This window comes from Orycteropus afer, unplaced genomic scaffold (genome assembly GCF_000298275.1).
Source record: "Orycteropus afer afer isolate SDZICR_OR568_19922 unplaced genomic scaffold, OryAfe1.0 scaffold00129, whole genome shotgun sequence".
Classification (NCBI taxonomy): Eukaryota; Metazoa; Chordata; class Mammalia; order Tubulidentata; family Orycteropodidae; genus Orycteropus; species Orycteropus afer.
The window spans coordinates 1,393,002-1,420,779 of record NW_006921716.1 but is presented as its reverse complement, the minus strand read 5'-3'; the positions used below and the strand labels follow the sequence as shown (position 1 = coordinate 1,420,779).

Here is a 27,778-nt window from a genome sequence, read left to right as displayed (position 1 = left end):
TTAAATAAAATTAAAAAAAAAAAAAGTGTGGCCAAGAGTAGACGTGCTGACAAGACACGAGTAATATTTTCCATATATAAGAAAAAAGCTGTCATCTCAGAATACTTTTTTCAAAGCTATTTTTGTACTTTAATTAAGATCTACAGAACTCAGTGCAGTGTTTTTTCTCCTTTTACTAATATATTAACTAAGACACAGAAACGCTTGCCAAAAGCCACACAAAGAGTGAATGAGTCAGTTGGACATCTTACGACAGAAAATGCCTAACTTTCTTCTTTTAAACTTTTCTGAAGTTACAGAGAGATGCATGGGAATGGCTGTGCATATCTTTTGCTGCCTCTACCTGATATTTCGCTCCATACCTTCCAGCCACATCCCACCACAACATAGTCATAATTGGAGGCTATCAAAAATTGATACCCACCTTTCCAATGCTTATTAAGTTTATCAGGTATTCATAGACAGAAATGCTGAATTAGGCAATCAATCTTTCTGTTTCCCTGTGTTTCAGACACAAGAAAGCAACCTCATAGAATTTTTTTAGCATGAATAATATGGTAGATTATCATGTTTTCGTGCATAATTTCCCTTTAATATTTTTTTCTTTTCATGATAAAACAGAAAGAAATTATGCAATGATAATGTTCTAACAGTAGGGATATTGGCAGTTTAATCCCTGACCTCACTCCACCCATGTCAAAAGGCTTTCTAAAGATCGTTATGTCCCTTGAAAATGAAAACTTCAAGAAACATTAATAACTGAATAAAATAGCATGCCTGAAATGGCTCTAGATATTAGCCATGGCTATTAGATCAAAATCAGAAGCAGGTATATTTATATTTTTATACATACAGAAAAGAAAAAAACAAAACCTCTCAGTTAGCAATACCAAGAGGTATTTCAGTTTGCCACATTCTTTCCATGATATAAACACACAAATCATATGTTACAAAAATACCCATAGGTAAAGATGTGGTGACCAGAGAGAGAATACTTTCATTTCTCAAGACTACAATTATTACTGTGCACTATTTTCCAAAAATGAGATGACATGTTACTGCTATGAAAATCCATAACCATTCTTTATCAAAGTTCCATGAAACAATAATTTTATTTCCAAATACCATAGAAAAACTAACTATTAACTTTCTAGATAACACAAAGAAGTAAATACCGCTAAAATGTGTTTTATACCATACTAAAAATGTCACTACAGACTTCAAGAATTAAGGAAGGCTCTTAACAAGGATACTTCATATGGGAAAATAAAACACAGAGAAAAAGTATTATGTACTTTCTTCTAAAAACTGGCTAGTTTCTTGAGGACAGGAACTGCACCTTTGGGGTCCAGCATAGTGTATTTTTAACAAATGAGACTAAATAAACATTTGTTCATTGTTAGAACATCAATAGAACAAAATATATGGCAATATATTTAAACTATCATAAAATACACTCACTTTTCATTCCTACAAGTATGGGAAATTTAGTTCCTAGATATTTTTCAAAGAATATAATCTGACTCAAGTAAGTGGTTTAGATTGACATTAACAAAATGATTAAAACCTATATCTTATCTGAGAACACAAGGAAATTTTCTACACAAAGTTTTTTTTTTTTTTTTTTGCATCCAAGTTTATACAAACATGGAGTTACTGAATACATTTCATTCCATTCTATATGTTTATGTATATGCATATATGTAGACATCACACAGATACTGAAAATATAAATAAACATTACAAATCATATATATGTGTTTATTGCCATTAATTTGCAATGGTTTAGGATTCTATAGATCATTGACAAGCAAAGGCATTTTTTCAAGGCAACTGGAAATACCTGCCACAGTTTTAGTAAGATAAAAGCAAATGACAATTTCAATTGATGATTGAGTCACCAGATTATATGAAAGGTTTGGAATATATAAAATGTATTATTAGCAATAGGGAGCTCTGGTGATATAGAGGTTAAAGCATCTGGCTGCCAATCAAAAGGTGAGTGGTTCAAAACCCACCAGCTGCTCCACAGAAGAAAGATGAGACAGTCTGCTTCTGTAAAGATTTAGGCCTTGGAAACCCAATGGGGAGGGTCATTGTGAGTCAGAAATGACTCATTGGCAGCAGGTTAGGTTTGGTATTATTAACATTTATTCAAAACACATTATTATTCATACAACATATAACTGTTTAGCACCTATAAAGTGTCAGGTAAGGAGTCCTGATGGAGCAGTGATGAAGTGCTTGGCTGCTAACCAAAAGATGGGTGGATCAAACCCACCAGCTGTTGCATGGGAGAAAGATATGGCAGTCTGCTCCCATAAAGATTTACAACCTTGAAAATCTTATGGGGCAATTCTACTCTGTCCTATAGGGTGCCTATGAATTGGAATCAACTGATTGGCAATGGGTTTATGTATCAAGTAGAGCAATGATGAAGCACTTTGTTTTTAACTGAAAGGGCAGTGGTTCAAACCCATCAGCCACTCCGTGGGATAAAAGATCTGGCAACCTGTTCCTGTAAAGATGACAGCCCAGGGAACTCTATGAGACACTTCTACTCTGTTCTATAGGGTAGGTATGAGTCAGAATCAACTTGATGGCATATACAACAAGAATATTGGTCAAGTGTCTTGTACTTTACTTCATAGGTAGCAGGGAACCAATAAAGATTTTTACTCAAAGGTAAAATAGTCAAATTTTTGTTTTAGATATTTTAATCAGGTGGCATTAAGGAAAATAAATCTTTAGAGCATAAAACATGAGGCAAGGGGGTTACTAATTAATTTTTAGATGTTGAATTTATAAAGACTAGGGAAAGAGTGTTAAGAGAGGGAGAGGAATCAAGATATCCCTTAACCTGGAAGATAGTAATGTTATTAATAGAAATATAAAATAGAAAAGAAAGAACAGATACAGGGTAATAAGAAATGAGTTCATATCATGACATACTGAGTTTCAAGTACCTGTCACCAATGAATAGTTGAATATATAAGCATAAAATTCAGTTCTCCAGGGGTCTGGCTAAAAATAGAAATTATAGAGACATCAGTCTCCAAATCAGTAAAATGGATGAAATAACCAAAGGAACATGGGGGGGGGCAGGGAGAAGAAAAGGAAATGAAGGATAAAACCTAAGAAAAATACTACCATTTAAAGACCAAACAGAGAAAGAGGAGCCTAAAAGATCGGAATGATACAAGGAAAAGTGATTTACAATGCCAATCAAAAGGAAAATGTGACAACACACAGAATCTATTAAAAACTATTATTAAAAACTATTATTTCCTTAATAGGTGTAGCTGCAGTGAAATAAGGGAGAAAATTCCAAAATGAAGTGTTCTGAGCAAAGAACAGTAAGTAAAGAAGCAAAGGTGAAGAATGTTTGCATGAGAAAGGAAAAAAAAAGGTTATATGGTAGTTATATGACAAGGAAAGAGCTGTTTTAAGAATGGCATAAGTTTTAATATGTTTATATTATTAAATTTATAGACTGAAGTAAATGTGTCAGTAATAATAATTAGATAACATTTGTTGAGCATTTACTTGGTAGCAAATAATGTTCTAAATTCTTTCAACAAATTAATTCATTTAATCCTCACAACAACCCTACTAGGTAGATACCATTACTATTACCATTTTGAAAATGAGTAAACTAAGGCACTGAGAGTTTATTTAATTCCTCCAAGATCAAAAAGATAGAAATAGTGACTGAGTTGGGATCTGAACTAAGTCTGTCTGGTGCTAGCACCCACAGTATTAAACAAGACACTTTATCACAGTAAGGATACTGCACTGAGATAAGGTTAGAGGCCTTTGCAGATGTTAATTATTTAATTAACTAATTAGTTAATTAGTTAGCATAAGGTCATACTGAAGTAGGGAGGGCCCCAACCCAATATGACTGGTGTCTTTATAAAAAGTGAAGAGACACAGATAGACAAAGGGAACATGGCCATTTGAGGATGGAGGCAAAGATTAGAGTGATACCGCTGCAAGCCAAGGAACACTAATAACTCCAGGCAACGACCAGATACTAGGAAGAGGCAAGAAAGGCTCTTCCCCTAGAGTCTTTGGAGAGAAAATGGACTTGTCATCACTCTGAATTCAGAAAGCTAGCCTCCAGAACTAAAAGGAGAATAGATAAGAAAAGTGGAACACCATGTGAAGACACAGAAAACAACAAAAAGAAAAGAAGGTTGTATGAAGAGAGAGGTAGCACTTGGAGTTAGGCGGCCACAAGCCAAGGAAAGCATCTGCCAAAAGATGGAAGGGACAAGAAGGAGCTTCCCTCTGGGTCCTGCAGAGACACCTTGGGCTGGCTCTTGATTTTGGACTGACTTCTAGCCTCCAGGCTGTGAAAGAAGAAATTTTTGTTATTTTAAGTCACCTATTTTGGGGTAATGTCTTGTGCCAGGCAGAAGGGTAGGTGGAGAGGAAGGTCCTGCATGAGGCAGAAAACAAGGAAAATAAAGGTACAACTATAAGATTTGATCTTTGAGCAGGGTCATCTATCCTTTGAGAGAGGACAAAAGGAAGTAATAACAAGATAGACATTTAGAGATTTTATTTTGGGAGAGAATAAGAAAAGGCAGATCAGAGATATATCACCAATAACAATATCAATTTTATCACTAAGATAACAGGCCAGAGTGGAGCAGACAATGAACAAAGAGCATTGAGAGAATGATAAAAATGTGAAATATTCTTTAAAAGGAAAAGAAACTATCCAGGTCCATGATAAGAATTGACCAGCAGTAACAAGAGTCCAATTAATGTTAGTAATCAGCAATCCAGCAATTTCACTCCAGGTATATATAGCCAGGAGAAATGAAGACATAATTCCACATAAAAACTTTTACACAGACATGCATATCATCATTATTCCTAACAGCCAAAAAGTGGAAACAACTCAAATGTCCACCAACTGATGAGGGGATTAAAAAAAAAAAGTTATATATCTATATAATGCAATATCATTTGGCAATGAAAATGGATGAAGTGCTGATAAATGCTACAACACAGATGAGATGGATGTATCTTGAAAACATTATGCTAACAGAAAGAAGCCAGTCACAAAAACCCATATATTATATAAATCAATGTATATGTAATAGTCAGATAGGCAAATCTGGAGACAGAAAGTAGATGAGGGGACTGGAGTGATAAGGAGTTAGGGGTGTGGTTAAGAAGTATAGGGCTTGCTTTGGGGTTGATGAAAATGTTCTAGAATTGATTATGGTGATAATTGCACAACTCTGTGACTCTCCCCAAATGACTGAATTTCTAGTTCAGACGAGTGAATTATATGGTATGAGTTGTATCTCAGTATAGCTACTAAAAATCAAACAAGGAAGGCGCAGCAAAGCTGAAGGGAGCGGCCCCAACATTCACTCCACTGTCAAAATAGTAAGTTGTATAGCATGTTAGTTCTTCCTTTTCTAATTTAGAATTTCTTCCTTAAAATTTTAGTCACATTTCCCTATATAATTGTATGTATAAATGTTGACATTGAGATCTCATTGCATCATTTCCCCATTATGGATATTGAACAGATGATCAATTTCAGAAGATACTTCTTATCAACTAATTCCCTGGATATCATGGACAGTTCTGAATATAAATGTCTCATGATATCTATGTGACTTACAAGACCAAACAAAAAAAGAGAATACTAATTAGACAGACATTAATTTGAGAAAACCTTTGCTTTTAAAAAAAACTTCTTTGTAAAAGACTTTGTGCTAAAGCATTTGTAAGGGGAGACTTGCCACAAGAAGGATCAGGACCTGCCTTTATAAAGGAAAAGAAAGGCTTAGTATGCTCCCACAGTCAGTGAGGCCATTTCGTTTCAGGGAGCCCATTCTGTTTCCAAATCATTCTTGTTGGGGGAACAAGGATGGTTAGCCATGTACACATCCAGAACTGATTTCAGTGCTTGTGGACAAGTCTTGCACAACATCATCAAAGGTTTATATCTCTAGGGACTAAAAGAACTTACAATGTGCAGGAAAGAATTTCTACAATGTACTTTTGGGATCCAACATAGTGACCCCTCCTTGGGTTTCTGAGGCAGTATCACTATGGAAGTAGGTTACCCAACCTTCCTTCTGAGGAGTGGCTGGTGGGTGTGAACCACTGGCCTTCTGGTTAGCAGTCAAATGCCTTAGGCATTATGTTACCAGAGCTCCTACTTTAAAACAGAATAAGTGAAAATTAATGGTTAAGCCATCATCTTCATCAATTTTCATTTTAATCTGTTTTCGTACATAGTACTTTCACATTCCCATCTTTTAACATTTACGCATATGCATACATATGTCATGTAATCTTTTCCATGGTCTGGGCAAAATAAACATAAGTGGGTCTCACTCTCTAGATAAGTACAGGAAACATCATTGGAGTCCTGGCACTTAGTCTTTGCGATCACCTAATACATGTACTATGAATATATCCATGTTCTGCTTCCTTTGAAAAATAATAAAATAGCTCACTTTTTGGAAAAGTGTTGAGATTTTTTTTTAAATCAATTTCAAAGTATTTTCTCTTTATCTATGCTTTTCCAATAAATTATTAGGCCATTATCATTACAGTAATAGCCACAGTTCTGTGGAAGGGATACAATGACCTTCCTCAGTATTATATCTGAGAATCTATTTTGAAATTTACATCTAAAGAAATGTTGAGAGAATTAGAAATTTGGTAATTAAGAGAATAATTTGCATTTATTTATACCTTAAGACAGTTTTTATACCTCCATGCTTAGGGTAAGTACCCTAAAAACTAAATAGTTCTGTATAGAGTCCATCTTACTTTTTCCATTATTCGAGCATTAAGAGAGCCAAAGTCTATACTCAAAAAAAAGAAAAAGTTATTTACGAATTCCCTTTCCATCTATTTTCAAAGAATTTGGTCAGAAGATTGGAGAATATCTTCTTACAGGATATGCATCATGGAAAAACTTGGTACAGTGGCTCCATTCAAATATATGTATGTGATTTTCTTAATTATCAAATTTTCTAATAAAAATAAAAACAAACCAACTCTTGTTTTAGCCAAAGTATGTCTCAAAAGACACTATCGAGAGGTTTTTGTTTAATACAGTGATATGTAGCACAAAACATAGGAAAAAAAGGGGAGAGTTTTCTCCCTTCTGAAATAAAATGCAGTATAAATTTACTAAATAAAACAACCATAATGATGGGCAAAGAAACAATTGTGAAGATGGTGAAATACCAGGAAACGTTTCGTTCTGTTTTACGCACAGTCACTATGAGTCAGAAACAACTCAAGAACATTTACCAACAGCAACAATAGATAAAATAAATTATAATTTTAAAAATCAAGGGTTACTCTTAAAGGTATATTCTGGTGTTTACATAATTTTCATTTTAGCATTTTAATCATTAAAAAAAACCACATTTATTTGGTATAAAAACTGAGAATCAATCAATCATGACAATCATCTCTGACCCTACTTCGTTATTCCATGGTAGGTGCGATGCATATGCTAATTTTAAATAAGATATCCATAAACTGTCTTTCAAAAATGATGGCAGTTAAACTTCCGACCTGATTTCTCACCAAAAGAAAAAAAAAATCAAACCCACTGCCATTGAGTCAATTCCAACTCATAGCAACCCCCATTGGGTTTCCAAGTTTCCAAGGCTATAAATCCTTATGGAAGTAGATTGCCTCATCTTCCTCTCAAGGAGTACTTGAATGGTTTGAAGCACTGACCTTCTGGTTAGCAGCCAAATGCCTTACTCACTGAGCCACCAGAGCCACTCTTGATTTTTCACAATTCAACAATAAAGGATTTTAGACACCAAGGGCATATACTAGTTTTATTCTCAGGCCTGTCAAATGGATATTGCAAATTATTTAAATTTTTTGAAAGATACTGCACACTATGTTGTTGTTGTTGTTGTTGTTGTTATGTGCTGTCGAGTTGGACCCGACTCATAGTGACCCCTCCTTGGGTTTCCAAGGCAGTATCACTACAGAAGTGGATTGCCCCAACTTCCTTCCGAATAGTGTCTGGTTAGTTTGAACCTCCAGCCTTCTGGTTAGCAGTAAAGTGCCTTAGGCACTACACTACCAGAGCTCCTACTGCAAGCTATAGAGTGTCCTTATGCATTTAACATACACCAGCTATAGTTATTGGAAACTTCTCTATTGTCAACTGTCACTTAAAAACTACAACTATTCTAATTTGCCAAAAAAAGAGAGAATGTTTTTTACTGAATGTGGTCCACTGAGGCAAGGTCAGTGACAGGATCATGTAATTAAATTGAAGATTTCCTGAAGCATCTCTAAGTTCAGTTGATGAAAATAGCTGTAACAAGATTTTGGACTTTACATTGGAGTCACTAGCAAATTTTGAGAGAGGAGAAACAGGAATGAAATACATTAGAAGAAAATGATTGAAAGAAAGTTCCTGGAACCTTGTAACTTAAATGGATCAAAGAAGAAGATAAAAGAAATAAAACAAAAGAAAGTTTGCTTGTTTTGTTTTTAATTCTAACATGTAGCAAGAGAATAGTAGTTATGAAAATGCCAGGAAAAAGGAAAAGAAGGAGACTCAGGTTATGGCCAGAGGGTAGAGTGTGCTTGTTTTTCCTGTACAGCAAGTCAAATGCTTAGGGAGGCACATTATCTTTGTTAGGTCAGTGGGGTACCACTTAGTACATTACTGCTGAAGTACCCTGGTGACCTGAAAGAATTAATTCAGCTTCCAAAGTTTCTAAATTTGCAAGCACTGAGAGCTCAGATGTTAGAAGTGATAAACATTCTATTAGTCTTTTCTATTTAATATACCAAACACCCAAAATGCCAGTAAAAGGAAGTTTCTAAAGTGAAAGGATTCTGTTGTGATAGGAAACATGCAGGTTAAAATATTAACCAACAGTTTCTACTTTCAGCTTGTAGATGACCCAATAGATGTAAGTTAAATTCTAGAAGACTGAATTCAATTGTGCAAATTCTAGGTAAAATGGGTAGTTCTTATATTATATCACATCTCCAATATTCTTTAGGGGAGCTCTCTAGTTTGAAGAAGTAAAAGTGTACTCCAAAATGATTAAGACCCAGACAAAATTGAAGTTTGCCTCGGAAGCCCAGCTTTCTTTTCCTTTCCCATTCTTTGCTCTACCTGTCCCTGAAACCAAACATTTTCTTATTAGCAAAGCCTTATAAGGTAGGCTAGGACATGGGTTGGGAAGAGGCCTTGTTTTGAATTCCAGCACAGGCTGTTACTATCTGTGAGTTTTTGATCAAGGCATTTCTTACTGAATCTCTATTTCCTCATGAAAAAGAAGATAAAAATAGAAACCACTGGTTAAAAAAAGAAAAGAAAAGAAAAGAACAACATATTTAGGAAGACTAACAACAACAATGAGATAATGCATATAAAGAGTTTAACTTATGATTGTTATCACTATATAGTCTCTCTTCAAAAAACAGTAATATTTTTATCCAACAATATCACTACTAGGTATATATGCTAGAGAAATGAGGTCTGTGACAAAAACAGATATATGAACATCTATGTTCATTGCAGCACTATTTACACTCCCATCAATGGATGAATGGATCAATAAACATGGTAAATACAACAATGGAATACCATGCAACATTAGAGAATAATGATAAATCTGCAAAACATCTCATAACATGGATGAACTTAGAGGACATTAGGCTGAGTCAAATTAGTCAATTAAAAAGGGCAAATATTGTATGAGACCATTATCTTAAAAAGTCAAGACAAGGGTTTCACAAAAAAGAAATATTTTTTGATGGTTACCAGGAGTAGGTGGAGAAGGGAGAATATAAACAACTAAGTACAGGGAAACACATATTAACTTGGATGAAGGGGAAGGAAAAATAAATAATAAAATAGATACAATAAAAAAAAGGAGGAATAAGAATGAACTTGGTGTCAGGAAACATATATTAGAAAAAAAAAAAAGAGGAATAAGAATGACCTTGGTATCAGGGAAAAGGAAAATAGTAGTATTTTAACACAATTATAAATGCATAGACAGCAGAAGACAAATTAGGTAACTGGGACCTCAGAAAAATTAAATACTTATGCTCATCAAAAAAACTTTATCAAAAGAGTAAAAATACAACCTACTGAGAAAAAACCCTTCAGGAATGACATATCCAATAAGGGTCTAACCTTTAAAATATAGTATATAGAAAACTTAAAAGCTCAACCACAAAAAAGCCAAACAATCTAACTTAAAAATGAGCAAAGGGAGTTCTGGTAAGATGGCAGAAGAGGAAGAAAGACTGCACAGACCTTCTTCAATAGAGAAAAGAGGAAACAATTAAGACAGATACAGAAGATAATCCTGGACCCCTGAGCCTTGAAGACAAGGATATAGAAGTGGACCAAAATCCAATTAGCAGAAGAATTTGCATGAAAACATCAATAAAAGAAGACAAACGGAGCTGCAGTCTGGCAGCGATCCTGACTGCACAGACAGCTTGGATACTGACAAGTAGTGGTAGGATCTAAGAATTAACCTAAAAATCAGCACTGCTAGCCATGGACTGCACAGAGGACTGCTCTGGTGGCTGGGAAATGAAATGAAAGGGGAAGCAGAGAAGAGCAAAGCGGGCTGAGCTGGGGACTTTTGTCTGTCCTCAGGGCACAGCCATTTTGAATGTTTACAAGTGGCTTGACCATTTGGATATGTAAAGCTACAGCGTTCTCCCAGATTTCAAGCACATTCCAGACCTGGATGACTGGAAAGGTGCAACATTACCCTTGTTACTCTTTTATCCCACACCCTCTTGGTGAACGGAGGTGCAGCCATCCCTCACTTCCACCCACTTCCTGTGTAGGCAGGAATTCCATCCCAGTCTGTGTGCTCAGATGGAGCCAGGGTGCCCTGCCCCACCCAGCCCCAATTTTTTTTTTCTTTTTTCTGTTTTTTAGCTTGTTTGTTTTTGTCTGTTTCAAACTACTACTATTATTATTACTTTTGTCCTATTTACTATTATTCTTTATTCTTCCTGTCCCAGGTTCTAGTTTTCAGCTTTTTTTCTTTTCTCTGTTCCTGGTTGCAATTTCTTTTTCTTTGTCATGGTTAACCCCATTCCTTGTTTTTCTTTTTGCATTTTTCCCACTTTTCTCTTCATTATTCTCCTTCTCTACCTTTTTTCTCTTATTGCCCTATCTCCAGATATTTCAGGTTTCTTTTTTTCTTTTCCACTTTTTTCTTTTTTTGGTTACTGTTCCTGTATGATTACATGGTGTATTTTATGCCCATGTGCTTTTACTTTTTTGATGGCTATTCGACTGTTTTTTTTTTATCTAACTGAGTAGAAGACAGCAACAGTCCCTATACAAAACAACTACACCCACACCTCCTGCAGCTTCACTTACTGAGTGAGTGCCACCACTTTCTTCTCCACCAACAGGCCAAGGATAAACCACCACCAAGAATAGCCTGACTTGCCCTTGGCTTCTCTTCACAAACAGTTAACAGAGATCTAAATACAACAGCATCATGATGTCTCAGAGACAACAGACCATCACAGTCCACACAAAGAGACAAGATAAAGTGGTAGAAACAAGGGCGCAGGATACAGACCCAGAACACATCCCTGAGGAAGAAGCAGCATTGGAACTCTCTGATAAGGAATTCAAAACAATTGTATTTAGGTATCTTGAAAAGGATTGAGAGACAGATCAAGGAAAACACAGACAAAACCCTACAACAATTTCGCAAGACAATAAAATAACAAAATGACAAATGAAAAATTAGAAATGATTCAAAATCTACAGATATAAATCCAGAAGATTAATACTAAATTGTCAGAAATAGATAACATATTAAAAGGGAAAAGGAGTAGAATTGATGCAATGGAAGACAGAATTAAAGAGACTGAAGACAAATACCTGAATAATTCTTTGCAAAGGGATCAATCAGAAAAAAGATCAAAACAAAATGAAGAAAGCCTAAGGTTCATGTGGGATACCATCAAAAGGAATAACCTATGTGTAATCAGAATTCCAGAACAGGAAGAGACAAATAAAACCACTGAGAAAATTGTCCAAGATTTGTTGGAAGAGAACTTCCCTGATATGATGAAAGATGAGAATATATCCATTCAGGAAGTCCAACGAACCCCAAACAGGATAGACCCCAAAAGAAAATCACCAAGACATATCATCATCAAACTCATCAAAACCAAAGACAAAGAAAGAATCCTGAAAGCAGCACGGGAAACATGAACAGTTACCTACAAAGGACAACCAGTAAGAATAAGCTCTGATTTCTCAGCAGAAACCATGCAAGTGAGAAGGCAAAGGGATTGTACATATAAAACCATGAAAGAGAATAATTTTCAACCAAGAATTATATACCCAGCGAAATTGTCCTTCAAATATGATGGTGAAATTAGGAGATTTCCAGATAAGCAGAAACTAAGGGAATTTGTTAAAACCAGATGAAACTTACAAGAGATACTAAAGGGAGTCCTGTGAACAGAGGACCAAAAATAGCAAATAACAACTGACCTTTAATACACAAGATGATGTAATCCAGAAACCACAGCTATGGACATATCCAAAATAAAATAAGCTTACAAGATTGTAAACAGGGAATCAGAGATATCAATTGGCAAATGAGGACAACTACAAACCAAAAAGAAAGAAAATACTGTGTAGTTACAGAACTTCTAAATGGCAAGAAACTCAAGAGAGGAGCAAGATACAATGGACTGCTCTAATCTTGGGGAGAAAATTATAAATCACAGGGTAACCTCAAAGAAAAATTATAAACATTCACATCACAATAAAAAAGGGGACGAGCACAAGTATTCAGCAAATACTAAAACAACAGCAACAAAGGAAATGAAAACACGATTCATAAACATACTGAGCTCAGCAGAGAAAATAATATGGAACAAAGAAACAAGGCACACCATGAAAAATCACATAGTGACAGCAACCAATTCATACTTGTCAATAATTACACTGAATGTTAATAGATTAAAAATACCACTCAAAAGACGGAGTTGCAGATTGCATAAAAAAACAAATGCTATCAATATGCTGTCTACAAGAGGCACAATTTAGAGACAAAGACAAAAATAGACTAAAAATCAAAGATTAGAAAAAGATACATCAAGCAAATGGCAACCATAAAAGAACAGGAGTGGTAGGTAATGTTAATTTCTGATCAAACTGACTTTAAGATAAAAACTACCATACAAGACAAGGAAGGACATTATATAATGATTAAAGGATCAATTGAACATGAAGATATAACCATAATATATATCCATGGACTCAATGAAAGGCCCCAGAATACATAAATCAGATTTTAAAAGAGTCGAAAAGCCAAATAGATGACTCCACAGTCATAGTGGAAGATTTTAGTGCACCACTTTCAATGAAAGATAGAACAACTAGAAAGAAACTCAACAAAGATGCAGAAGAGCTAAACAGTACAATCCAGACCTTATAGACATCTACAGAGCACTTCACCCAACAGCAGCACAATATATATTCTTTTCCAGTGCGGATGGAACATTTTCCATGATAGACCATATGCTAGGCCATAAAGCAAGCCTTAATAATTTAAAAACATTGAAATACTGCAAAGCATCTTCTCAGATCAAAATGTTATCAAATTAGAAATCAACAGTTGGAAGGTCAACGGAAAAAGAGTAAACACATGGAAACTGAACAACACCCTACTTTTAAAAAAACTGGGTAAGAGAAGAAATAAAAATTGAAATTCAAAAATTCCTTGAATCAAATGACAATGAAAATACAACATAACAAAATCATAGGGACACAGAAAAAGCAGTTATTAGAGGCCAAATTATAGCAATCAATGCACACATCAAAAAAGAAGAAAGAGCCAAAATCAACACTTTAAACCAACATCTCCAACAATTACAAAAAGAACAGCAAGAAAAGCCTACAGTCACCAGAAGAAAGGAAATAATAAAGATTTGAGCAGAAATCAATGAAACAAAAAATAGAAGGGCCATAGAAAAAATCAACAAAGATCAATAAAATTGACAAACCACTGGCAAATTTAACAAAGGAAAAGAGGGAGACAATACAGATAACATTAATAAGAAATGAAATGGGTGACATCACAACAGAACCAACTGAAATAAAAAGGATAATATCAGGATACTATGAAGAACTGTTCTCCAATAAATTTGAAAACCTGGAAAAAATGGACAGATTTCTAGAAACACACCACTTACCTAAAGTAATATAGACTGATGTGGAAAAGTTGAACAGATCAATAACAAAAGAAGAAATTGAACAGGTCATCAAAAAATTACCAACAAAAAAATTCCTTGCCCAGACAATTTCACTGGAGAATTCTACCAAATATTCAGACAGGAACTGACACCAATCCTACTCAAACTATTCCAAAACATAGTAAAGGATGGAATCCTCCCTAGCTCATTTATGAAGCAAGCATAACCTTGTTACCAGACTCAGGCAAAGACATCATTCAAAAGGAAATCTACAGACCAATATCCCTCATGAATATAGATGCAAAAATCTTCAACAAAATCCTAGCCAATAGACTCTTACAACATATCAAGAAAATAATTCATTATGACCAAGTGGGGTTCATATCAGGTATGCAAGGATGGTTCAACATTAGAAAAACAATCAGCAACATCCACCACATTAATAAGACAAAGGAAAAATAAAACACATGATCATATCAATTGATGCAGAAAAGGCATTTGACAAAATCCAACGCTCATTCCTTATAAAACTCTCAGCAAAACAGGAAGAAAAGCGACATTCCTCAACATAATAAAGGGTATCTATGCAGCAGCCAACATTATACTCAATGGAGAGAGACTGAAACCATTCCTCCTGCAAACAGGAACCAGACAAGGATGCCCTCTATCACCACTTCTATTCAACATTGTACTGGAAGTCCTAGCCAGGGCCATAAGGCAAGAAAAGGAAATCAAAGGCCTCCAAATCAGTAAGGAAGAAGTCAAACTATCCCTATTTGCTGATGATCCTATACCCAGAAAACCCAAGAGACTCAGTCAAAAATCTACTGGAACTAATTGAGAGATTTACCAAAGTAGCAGTATACAAGATCAAAATCCAAAAATCAGTTGGATTCCTCTACACCAGCAAAGAGATTGCTGAAAATGAAATTAGGAAATCAATACCATTTACAATAGCTACCAAAAAAATTAAAATAAAATAAATCTTACCAGAGACACAAAAGACCTGTACAAAGAAAACTATAAAAAACTACTTCAAGAAACCATAAGATATCTACATAAATGGAAGAACATCCCATGCTCCTGGATAGGAAGATTGAACATTGTGAAAATGTCAGTTTTACCCAAAGCAATCTATACATTCAAAGCAATTCCAATCCAGATCCCATCAACATTTTTTAAGGATATGGAAAAACCAATCACTAACTTTGTATGGAAAGAAAAGAGACCTCGGATAAGCAAAGCACCACTGAAGAAGAAAAACAAAGAAGGAAGTCTTACACTGCCGGATCTCAAAATCTACTATACAGCCCCAGTAGTCAAAACTGCCTGGTATTGGTATAATGACAGACACATAGACCAATGGAATAGAACTGAGAACCCAGAAATAGATCCATCGACCTATGGTCAGATGATCTTTGACAAAGTGCCAAAATCCACTAAATGGGGAAGAGACTATCTATTTAATAAATGGTGCTGGCAAAACTGGAGATCCATTTACAGAAAAATGAAACAAGATCTGTACCTCACACCATACACAAAAATGAACTCCAGGTGGATCAAATACTTAAATGTGAAATCTAAACTATAGCGTTCCTCAAGGAATAACTGGGGGCAAATTTAGGGGTCCTAATATATGGCATTAATAGACTATCAAGCATAACCCAAAGTGCACAAACAGCAGAAGAGAAACTAGATGAATGGGACCTTCTAAAAATTAAATTTTTATGTGCTTCCAAAGACTTCTCCAAAAGACTCAAAAGAGAACATACAGATTGGGAAAAAATATTTAGCAATGACATATCTGACAAGGAACTTATCTCTAGAATTTATAGAAAACTCCAACACCTCAATAACAAAAATACAAACAATCCAATTAAAAAATGGGCAGAAGACATGAATAGATACTTCACCAAGGAGGATATTCAGGTGGCCAACAAACATATGGAGAAATGTTCATGATCATTAGCCATTAGAGTGATGCAAATCAAAACAACAATGAGAAACCATCTTGCTCCAGCACTAGTAGCAAAGTTCAACAAGACAGAAAATAAATGCTGGTGAGGATGTGGAGAGATTGGGGCTCTCATACACTGCTGGTGCGACTGTCAAATGGTACAACCACTGTGGAAAGTAGTATGGCAATTCCTTCAAAAGTTGGAATTAGAAATACCATTTGACCCAGCCATTTCATTACATTATATTCTTTAGGTATATATCCTAAAGAAGTGAAAGTCATGACAAGAACAGACATATGCACACCCATGTTCATCACAGCACTATTTACAATAGCTAAAAGATGGATATAACCTAGGTGTCCATCAACTGAGGAATGGATAACCAAACTATGGTACATACACACAATGAAATACTGTGCAACCCTAAAGAATAACCTAGAATCTTCAAAAATGAACAAAGGGCATGAATTGACACTTCACCAAGAGACATTGAAGTGGGCAACAAATACATGAAAATCTGCTCATGATCATTAGCTATTAGAGAGATGTAAATCAAAACTACAATGAGATATCATCTCACCCCTGTTAAAGTGGCACTGATTAAAAAAACAAAAAACAGAAAACAATAATGCTGGAAAGCATGTGGGGAAGTTAGAACCATTGTGCTACTGCTGGTGGGATTATAAAATGATACAACCACTATGAAAAAAACATGGTGCTTCCTCAAAAAACGAGAAATAAAACTACTTTATGATCCAGCAATCCCACCTCTTGGTATATATTCTAGAGATCTAATAGGAGAGACTCAAACAGATATATGCACATCTATGTTCACTGCAGCACCATTAACAATAGCAAAAAGATAGAAACAACCCAAGTGCCCATCAATGGAAAAATGAATAAACAAAATTTGTTACATATATACAATAAATATTACACAGCAATAGAGAATAATAAGTCCTTGAATCATCATATAATGTGGATGACTCTGAAAGACATTTTTCTGAGTAAAATAAGTCAATCACAAAAGGACAAATATTGTATCATCTTACTTTTATAAAAAGACAAAAACATATATACATACAAAAATCAGTGTTCATTAGTGGTTAGTAAGATATGGGGAGGGAGAGGGAGAATCACTCTCAGGGTAGATGAGACCACGGTTTGTGTAGACTACTAGTCCTGCAAACAAGTTTCTTTTCTAATTATTTGGTTTCCTTCTATCTCTTTTGCTCCAGGTGAATAGAGACCAATAGTTATTTTTGGTGATGGGAGAAGTAATATTGAATGTGGGTGACTTTGCAAACCTTGACCAAGGAAAATGATGTCACTAAGAAGTACACAGTAAAGGATGTTTTTGGTAAATGCTATGAGCTCTGATGGCATAGTGTGTAAGCATTTGATGCTAACCAAAAGGCTGGCAGTTCAAACCCACCAGTCACTCCTCGGAAGGAAGGTTGGGCAGGAAGGTTGGGTAATCTACTTCTGTAGTGGATACTGCCTTGGAAACCCAAGGAGGGGTCACTATGAGTCAGGTCTGACTTGATGGCAGTGTGTCTTTGTATGTATGGCATACATAATTTTGCAACAACAACCAAAAACTATAAATGTTATTATATAGATATATATGTATGTATGTGTATATGTGCATATATACATATACACATATAGATACATCTATATATGCACACATATATACATGTATATATCTATGTGTACATCTGTATATATGTATGTAGTGCACACATATACATTCACATACATAATACAACTCATAGAGGTTATAGTTACAGATATTTCTTAGATATAACCAACCATCTCATAGGATTGGTTTTCTGATTTTGAAGGCTTAGAACCATAATCTCATGGAACAACCCAATCAACTGGAATAATATAGTTCACAGAGTTCATGTTCGCATTTTATGAGCAGTGTCTGGGTTCTTAAAAGCTTACGAGCAGCCATCTAAGATACAACTATTGGTCTCTGCTCATCTGGAGCAAAAGAGATAGAAGGAAACCAAAGAGTTAGAGAAGAAACTAGTTTGCAGGACCAATAGTCTACACAAACCATGGTCTCATCTACCTTGAGACCAGAAGAACTAGATGGTACTCAGATAACCACTACCAATGGTTCTGATCAGGGCTACAATAGATGTAGCCTGATTGAATGGGAGGAAAACGTGGAACAGAACTCAAACTCTTAAAAGTCCAGACTTACTGGACTGGTTAAACTAAAGGACTCCCTGAGACTACTGCCCTGAGATATTCTTTAAACCTTGAACTGAAACTATCACCTGGGGTCACCTTTTAGCTAAACAATAAATTAGCTCATAAATTAAAGAATATTGCTCATAAGTACTGTGCTCCTTTAAAAAATCAACTACGTAAGACTTATCAGTGAACAATTACTCTAAAGCAAAGATGAGAATATAAGGGGGCTGGGAAACAAGATTACTGAAAACAGAACTACCAAAATGGAAATAGAGAATATTGACACATTGTGAAAAATATAACCAATGTCACTGAACAACTTGTATGTTATTATGTGCCGTTGAGTTGCATCCAACTCATAGCGACCCCTCCTTGGGTTTCCAAGGTGGTATCACTGCAGAAGTAGATTGCCCAACCTTCCTTCTAAGGAGTGGCTGGTGGATTTGAACCACCAGCCTTCTGGTTAGCAGTCAAGTGCCTTAGGCACTACTCTACCAGAGCTCCTAATAATTTGTATAGAAAATGTTATATGGGAACCTAATTTGCTCTGTAAACTTTCACCAAAAACACAATAAAATATTATTTTTTAAAAAAAGTAGCATTTTAAAAGATGCTAAATGGCGAAATCAATTATCAACATGTTTTCACGATTGACAAAGTATCTTAGCATCAGAAGAAGGGACATTTTTGGTGAGATTCCTCTCAATAACCCATAAATCCTATATAGGCAGTCACTTGCAACTCTATCTGTAACTGAGGCTCTTTTGCCACAGGATGTGCAATCACAGACTGAAAATCAGTATTTTAAAATTTGAAAAGCTTTCCTTCCAAACCAGAGTTAACCAATACAGTTGGATTTATCAAAAGCTCATTTCCTTCCACCCTTAGTCCTGCATTCCACTAATTTTATCACAGATTTCCATGCACAAATAATTCTTCAACCCTAATCTTCCTGTCACTACTCAAAAAAGTATGTGATGGGTCTTTAAAAATTATGTGATGGGAAAATAGAAACCTAACACCTATTCCTTAAACGACCAGGAGGGAAAGATTTGGATAGAATTGGGAGCCTCTAGTCATTTGTTAACTGTGGCTGTACTTCTAACAGGCTCAAGATGGTTGTTTACTTATATAGGAAACATGTATCCCATGCTATCTAATATTTCCTAAGAGAGAATGGCTTCAGGAATGTTTGCATAAATAGAATAGGGTCTCAATACATTTTTATACTTGTGCATGCATATTTAATATATATAATTATATCATGACCACAAAAATCTTTTTCCTTAAAGGGAAGAAAAACAGAAAAGATTATAAAACCAAATGGAATGAAATGCTATCACACATGGTAGTCATATGTAGCTGTTATTATCTGTAACAATGGAAATGGTCATTACAATAATTTATCTTTAAACAGAACTTTGTTGTAAACTGCACTTACAGAGATTCTGCAAGAGTCATACTAAATTTTCATCCTGGTTATATAGAGGGGCTTATTGAAGTTGTAATTAGATACCTTTTGCATTCTTTATTAGGTGGTTTTCTTCTTCATTGTCTAGTTAATGCATCAGCAGCATCTTCTTCATATATGAAGGACAATACAGATGGTCTGACTAATAGAAATGCCCCATCTTATCCTCAATTTCCCACTATCAGCCCTTTCTTAAACTGATTAACAAAGTTTTTCTGTGCAACAAGGCAGTAAGGGTAAGCCAAAATACATAGTGATGTTATTCTACATTTATCAATAAATCAAAGACAGTCACACTCAGCCTTTTGACTAACCATTGCTGAAAAGAGCATAGAAATGTTTGATGACTAGGTACACAAATTTAATTCTTCATTTTATTCATGTCCCTGACATCTAACCATCAAATCTAACATCTAACTTTGGTGAGAGGAGTGACTTAAGAAGCATCACCTTAGAAATGCTTTGCTCTCCTAGTAGAATTTAGGAAGATGGAATATAAACTATCACATTCATGGGACTAAGTTGGGGCAGTGACTGACTGAATTAAGATTGTTTGATTCAGAGCATGACAAAAGCCCTATAAACAGAGTCCTTTCAAAACCTGGCACAGAGTACATGCACAAGAAATGTTTCTATATTTACTGGATGTAAAAATGGTGCTATCATCTGGGCATTCTGCAAACAGAGCCTTGGCCCATGTGCCTCTACCAGTCACTACACTCCTCCTAGTTTATGAGTCTGCAAAGATATTTCCTGATAGGGTCTAGGTATCTGTTGCCATTATTGTTCTCTCCTTTTTGGATAAATCATATCATTCAAAAGTCTTTTGAAATATATGGGTAATTCAGGCAAAAGTGCCTTTTAAGTTTTGAATTATCTGAATAATGAACAAATCTCCACATCTAATTGAACTCAGCCTGAGCATAGGCTTAGACTCAAAGCAAACTCAGTAAAGCATTTCCAGTAGAACTCAGGCAGGCCAGATGTTCTGGAAGCAGAACCTCGGTCATTATGTACATACCCGCTCCTCCTCACTCCACCCTTGGCCAAGACCCTTTCAGCAGCACGAGGCCTGGTTAACATATGACTCTGGCTGCATTCCTGCATGTCATCCCAGCACCTATTTGAACATTTCAGCAATTTTAAACAAGCTCCACTGACAGGGACAATTAAATTGAAGCCAAAGGAACAAGCAGGGAGAGCACATTAATGATCAGATAGCACCTTTGTCTGTGTTACCTAAATGACCTCAGGGTGGGTGACATATAAGCAATTTACTACTTTTGGTTAAACCATGCATACACTTCATAGGAGGCAGAATTAGCACAAGTTGCACAAAAAAAGTAACATAAATCATAAAGCACTAGTAGTGCCAAATTGTTCACTGTATTTCTGGGGTGTTGTATGTGTCTGAATATGGTTGTGTATGTGTGTTTGCGGGCTGTGGTGTGTCTCTTTGGAAGCAGATAGATTGAAGGCAGTCCTTAGGGAACGTTGGGAACACTTCTCACCCCCTCACAACCTGAAGCCCATCCCTGACAAAACTATCCTGGACTCTCCTCCTCCTTCTACCTCCCACATACTAGAAATTTATACAGATTAATCTGTTTTTTAAAGATAAATACATATATCCTGGAAAGGATTTGAAAGCCATTTATACCTTTGGCTTTACTACACTATATAAAAAGGCTTCTTTCCCTTTAATTACAGGAATGCTAATTTTCTTCTGAGGAATTAGAGAAGTAGTTTTGCAATATGGAGTAATGCCATGAGGAAAAGATCTGGGTGGCATAAATAGCAAGGATTTCAGAAAATCAGAAAGTACCATGATGATAGTGTGTGCCTGATATATAGTGAGACAGTAGCATTGGCTTAGGAAAAAACACGTAAAAAATAGAATAAGAGCATTCCAAAGACATTGTTAACTTTCTTTAAATTTTGTCTGGATTTGGTAACAATTTTACATGCTACACACCTTTTTATCCATTCTGACATGGCTATGATAAATTGCTAATGTCTGGTATAAAGTTTTATCTCTAGGGATTGATTAGATACATGGGTAGGTAGGTAGATAGGTAGAAGGTAGGTAGTAGGTAAGTAGATAGACAGGCAGAGTTCTTAGGTAGTTTTTCCCCTTTAAAAAAAAAAAAAAAAAAAAACTGCCATCAAATTGATTCTGACCCATAGCAACCCCCATTGTGTTTCCAAGCTGGTCAATCTTTACGCAAGTAGATTGCCCTCATCTTCCTCTTGCAGAGCAGCTGGTAGGTTTCAACCACTGACCTTCTGCATAGCAGCCTAATGCCTTGCCCACTATGCCAGTGGACATCCTTTTTTCCCCTTGTTGTTGTTGTTATGTGCCCTTGAGTCGGGCCTGACTCATAGCAACCCCTCCTTGGATTTCCGAGGCAGTATCACTACGGAAGTAGATTGCCCCATCTCCCTTCCGAGGAGTAGCTGGAGGGTTTGAACTACCAGACTTCTGGTTAGCAGTCAAGTGTCTTAGCCACTATGCTACCAGAGAAAAAGAGTTCTCAGCTTATAATGTAATATATTTTTTGTTATGTGACTATGGTAAGAAAATCCATATTTGTGCTGAAGTAGCCATGGTATAACATGTGTCTGTGCTTGAAAACAGAAGTAGACATAGTAGATCAGGCTGACCAACTATATCATGATCTCAAAACACCGGTGATTGATCAGTTGCGATTAGCTAACCAACTTGTCTCTATTTGATCTGTGTATTCATTAGTTAAAAGTACTAGGCATGCATGTATTTTCTACTGCAGTAAATTTTTTTTCAACATTTGCTTTGTCTTTTTATATGATAATACACTGCAATCACTTAAGTTGTAATTACTTTTTCTGAACAAGCCTTGTAATGAATGAAATTCCCCCCCTGCATTTCAACCTTGAAATGAACATAAATCTGAAACTAATACAAAAAGTACAAAAATTTCCATATTCAGGTTAATATTTACAACAGAAAAGAATAAGTTTTGTTTATCTCCAAAAACAGCTTTCTTTATTTAAACAAATGACTAGAATAAGATTAAGAAAAACCTGTATTGGTTTCTGAGAAACACACACATATTCCAATTTCCTTTTGCACAATGACTTTTATGCAAATGCATACCACACAATCTCCTGACCTATTTTACTATCACACAGGGACAATGACAGTTCAATAATTGAAATGGTACATATCTGGTATATTTGATTTCAAGTTGCAAAGTTGGACTTGGGCCCTATTGAAATGAAAATATCTGTGACTCTTTATTAATTCCAAACTGATCAGGTTATTATATCCTACAAGTAAAAAAAAAAAAAAAAGTATAAAAGGTAGGTAAAGCTAATTATTTCCTTTCCATACACTTTTCCCAATATGGCTCCTTGCATTCTCCTCTGTAAGCCTCCCCTACAACTTGATTTTAGTTCTTAATCCTAATTCTTTCATCCATAACGTGGATAATGAGAAAACCCAAAAAATGTTCCTTGGGGGAATGTTACACTAAAAGTTACCTAGGACTAAGTCCCACGTGTGTTCCTTTGCTCACCATGGAGACAAGCAACTCATTCACTGTTCTCAGCCAATTTGAAAGCCAAATATGAAAACAGCATGATGGAATTCAGACAGACTATTCTGTTTCACTACTAGCAGACGCAGGAAGAAAAAAGCCAGTATAATTAAACCTTTGACTTTGAACTAGCAAAGCTGTGAACACCTCCCTTAAAAAATACATATAATATTATAAGAGCAGCTGAAGTACAGGTGCTGCAAGGGTCTGTGCATGTCCTGCACAGGCTGATGGTTAGACCAATCAGCTGACAAAAAAAAATCTTGCCCATACTGAGCCAAGAATAAACTAAACTATAAATCTAAACTATAAACTAAGCCAAAGTCTTATTAGGTCTTCCTCAGTGCAAATATGTGGTATGGAGCAGTTTCACTACATCTTTTTTCACTATTCTTTACGGAACGGTTAGGATCATTTAAGGGATAGACTAAAATGCAACTCATTTTTTAAAATGAGGGTTGGAAATAAACGAGTTTCTTCAATATATTCCTTAGTTTATTCCTTTTTCTATTATTCATCCTTTATTGAGGGTCCATTATGTGAACATCAATTGACTAAATTGACTAAAATTTGTAGGGGATACAAAGGCATGAAATTAAAAGGATATAATCAAATCTAACAACTGGTTAGCTGAAAAACAGTTTAGCCTTAAAGAAAACATACAAAAAACTTTAACTTCCAGGGCTGACTGCAGCTATCTATACGTTTAGTATTTATTAACCTCACTTTAAATACACATTCACACATTAAAAGAAAAGATTAAGGGCAATCTGCAGTTTCCTTTTATTGTTTTAATTTCCTAGACCAATGTTGCTTCCTCATTACAACTTCTAGAGGAAAAATTGAAGCATAATAGTGCTTGGCGCTCCAGAGTTTCATAGAATTTTGCTTTAAGAAATAAGTACGATTTCTTAACACAACAAAATTCCTTAAAAAAAAAAAACTAAGGAAAATAACGCTGCCAAAAATGAACACAGCTTTGTTTGTTTTTGCAGTCATCGTTAGCAATAGACATAAAGGTATTCTTTTTTTGAGTCCATATGGAAAGATCATCAACACATTCCGCCTCTGGGTTCTTTGCCAAAATACCATAACCCACAAGCCTTCTACCTTAAACATAAAAGGAAAGGTGTTGTTCTGGTCAAATAAAGAAATAATTTTTACTAGCATACGTCTAATGTTAAAGCCGCCTAAATCCTGCCAAATACATTAAAACAACATCTGTAAAACAGATTTTCATTAAATTGATCAGTTTAAAGTTAAACAGCTAGGCAGATGATGCTTTTAAGCTAACCCTTAACCTTTAACCTTTAACCTCTTTAAACTACAATAAGGACCCACACTTCTTTTAGGTAATACTGGTGCAGTTTGACAATGCAAGAGGTAAAGCAGTCTATTCAAATAGAATTCACACATCACCACAGTTAGAGTGTTATGAATCAATATGTTGTCGATAACAAGAAGAGCTGCTTTCCTGCAGCTCTGTGTTCATCTTATAACCACTTCTTGTCAATTTCCCTGAAAGTCTAAATAATTCATAATGTAAAATGATGTAAATTAAACTCCTAATGAAAATGAATTTTATATAAGAGATTATTGTCTAGTCATTAACTCAGAAACTATTTTAAGTCTAATTTTAATATTTTAGCCATATTACAAACCATCATTTTTCCAGGCACAAGCCAATTTATTAGGTTCTCATTTAAAAGCAATTAATGTTACTTATGAACCAATTTTATTTTACCAACACAAGGCGACCGAGCTTGCTAATATCCTCATTACTGCACTTTAAAATCCTCTATATCTGACTCATACAATTTCTGTGAATCAGTTTATAAGTGGCATCTTCAACATGCTTCTACTCTGGAGTATTTTTCTAGTTACTATTAGAAAAAAAAAATAATGTTTCTTGAAGGATAATGCAAAAGGATATAGTTTAATTGTCATGTTAAGTTTCAATTGCACTAAGATTTCTCTCTTCAATCTTCTTTTCATTCAAAATAAATTTTTCAAAGAAATTTTGGTTTCTTTGTGACCATGTTTAAACGATACACTATAAGGACAGTTGGGCATTTAGGATATAAGCAAATAATGAAGACTGGAGGAAAGCACATTTTTATATGATTTATTTTAAAACATTTTAAAGCGAGAGTACACCCTTAGATTTTGGAATCTGAAGTCTTTCTGCTTCAAATACTCTTTATAATAACTTTTTATGTCAATCAGTTGTTATACATTCAAAAACAATATCCAATTCTCCCTGCAAAAGAACTTTTAAGAGTAACTATAACACCTAGCAAATTACTCTGCCCATAGCTAGATGATCAATAAACCAAAAAACCTAACCCACTGCTGTCGAGTCAGATCCAACTCATAGCGACCCTTCCTTGGGTTTCCGAGGCAGTATCACTACGGAAGTAGATTGTCCAACCTTCCTTCCGAGTAGTAGCTGGTGGGTTTGAACTGTCAGCCTTCTGGTTAGCAGTCAAATGCCTTAGGCACTACACCACTAGACGGTCAATACATGCTATGAAATAAATGGGTACACTTCACACACACACACACACACACATTGAAATAATCATCAAACAATTAGATTAAATAACCTTTCTGAGAAAATAAACAATAACATTCTACCTTTCTTTGGGCACTCTCATGAGTTTAACAAAACAGAAAAACTTGTACATTTATATCTTCTATTCACAACATGTTAATTTAAAGTGTTAGAGGAGCTGCGTGAATATAAACACATCTCATGAATATTCCATATAGCTCCCAGGGTCTAGATCTATTATTTATACAAACTTAATGTTTGCTTTTTTTTTCCTCTCCTAGGTATTCTAGAAGTTTTAATAGGTTAGATATCAACAGAAAAAGTAGACAATTGAATAGTTGTCAGCTGTTACTGCAAAACCTATGAATTATAATACAATTAATCCTTTATATTATATTTTCAATACTATCAACTTAGAGGCCTTCCATCTTACATTAGGACCCATACTCCCCTCAAACTGTGTAACCCAAATCTAATGCTTTCATTATTGATCCACAGAGCGCCAATATCACAATTTTACAAATTTTCACACCGAGAGTCTTTAGGATTTTATGCCCAGTACATCAATCCAGAATTTGAACATTAAGAAACAACCCAAACAAATACAACTAGACCAACCCAAATAAGTAATTCCAGCACCTAATCTAGACAGCCACAATCTGTTCTTTTTTCATTGTGTGCTTACAATTTCAAATCGCGTTAGAAAAGCCATAGGTATTATAATCACTGGTTGACTCCTCATAGTATAGTTATCACAGATTTCTTGTATAAATCAATAGATAACACTTGCAAAATGGATTTTGTAATCATATTTAGAGCTTGTTACAATGACTAATGGTTTGCAATATTTTCTGAATTTTAATATTCTCTAGACAAAAGAACTTTTTAATAAGTTACCAAGTTATTCATCATAGAAATGGATGTGCTACATTTCTACATGAAGCAAGACAATCAAGCCAATCTAGTAAACAAACTGCAGAAAATAAATTACCCAGTAATTAGGGCTCCAAAAAAGCCAAGACAAGTTAGGTAATAAATAGTATGTATCATTTGCACATATCCATTACATCTGCATACTCTAAATTAAACATCTGCATAGTTGGCTTTTTTCCCCCAGAAAAAATAAAAATATAGTTGCCATTTTACTAACGTACCTATCTATTGACACCCTCCAACATTTTGAGAAAACCAAAACAAAACATAACCAGATGAAAAAAGAGACATGCAAAATAACAGTTTATTTCTAAAGACTTTCTACTGATACTTAGGGAGAGTGTGTTTATTGATTGTTACTGGGAACACACAGGAAAAAAAAAAAATCCTTGTGTTTTGATCACTTTCTCACAAATGAAAGATGATGCATTCATGAGGTAGGGCACTGTTTTTGTCCTCTGCTCCCTGTAACCAGTAATACTGAGCCAAGAGTAGTACTATCTTCAAAAATTGATTAAATAAAAGAGGTTTACACATATTATTTTGTATAAGAAATTAACCAGAAAAGTTACTTTATTGCAGAAAACTAGTGAGGCAAAGGATGTCCCTGGGACTCATATAATTGGGGCATATGGCATTTAATTCTCCAGTTCCTAAGATTTCAATATACTTCTATCCCTTCAATTTTTCTCTTTCCTTTCTCCCCCCCTCCTTGGTGCTCCAAGCTCTGAAACAGTTAATCCCCTTCTCTACTCTGTGCCAATGGAAATGGATGTTACTGCTTACCTTGTAGAGCTTCAGGGCCGCCTCATGCCTGTGATTGGTGGTA

The 27,778-nt window shown here is 35.2% G+C and overlaps 1 protein-coding gene across 1 annotated transcript in view; it reads right to left on the bottom strand.

The window, feature by feature from the left end:
- Window positions 1-27,778, bottom strand: part of ZFHX4 (zinc finger homeobox 4) — a 247,429-nt gene that overhangs the window by 215,737 nt on the left and 3,914 nt on the right. The window contains exon 2 of the mRNA XM_042781501.1: window positions 27,736-27,778. This exon is cut by the window's right edge and continues 460 nt beyond it. Within this exon, the coding sequence (XP_042637435.1) occupies window positions 27,736-27,778 (43 nt within the window). The remainder of the gene's footprint in view (window positions 1-27,735) is intronic.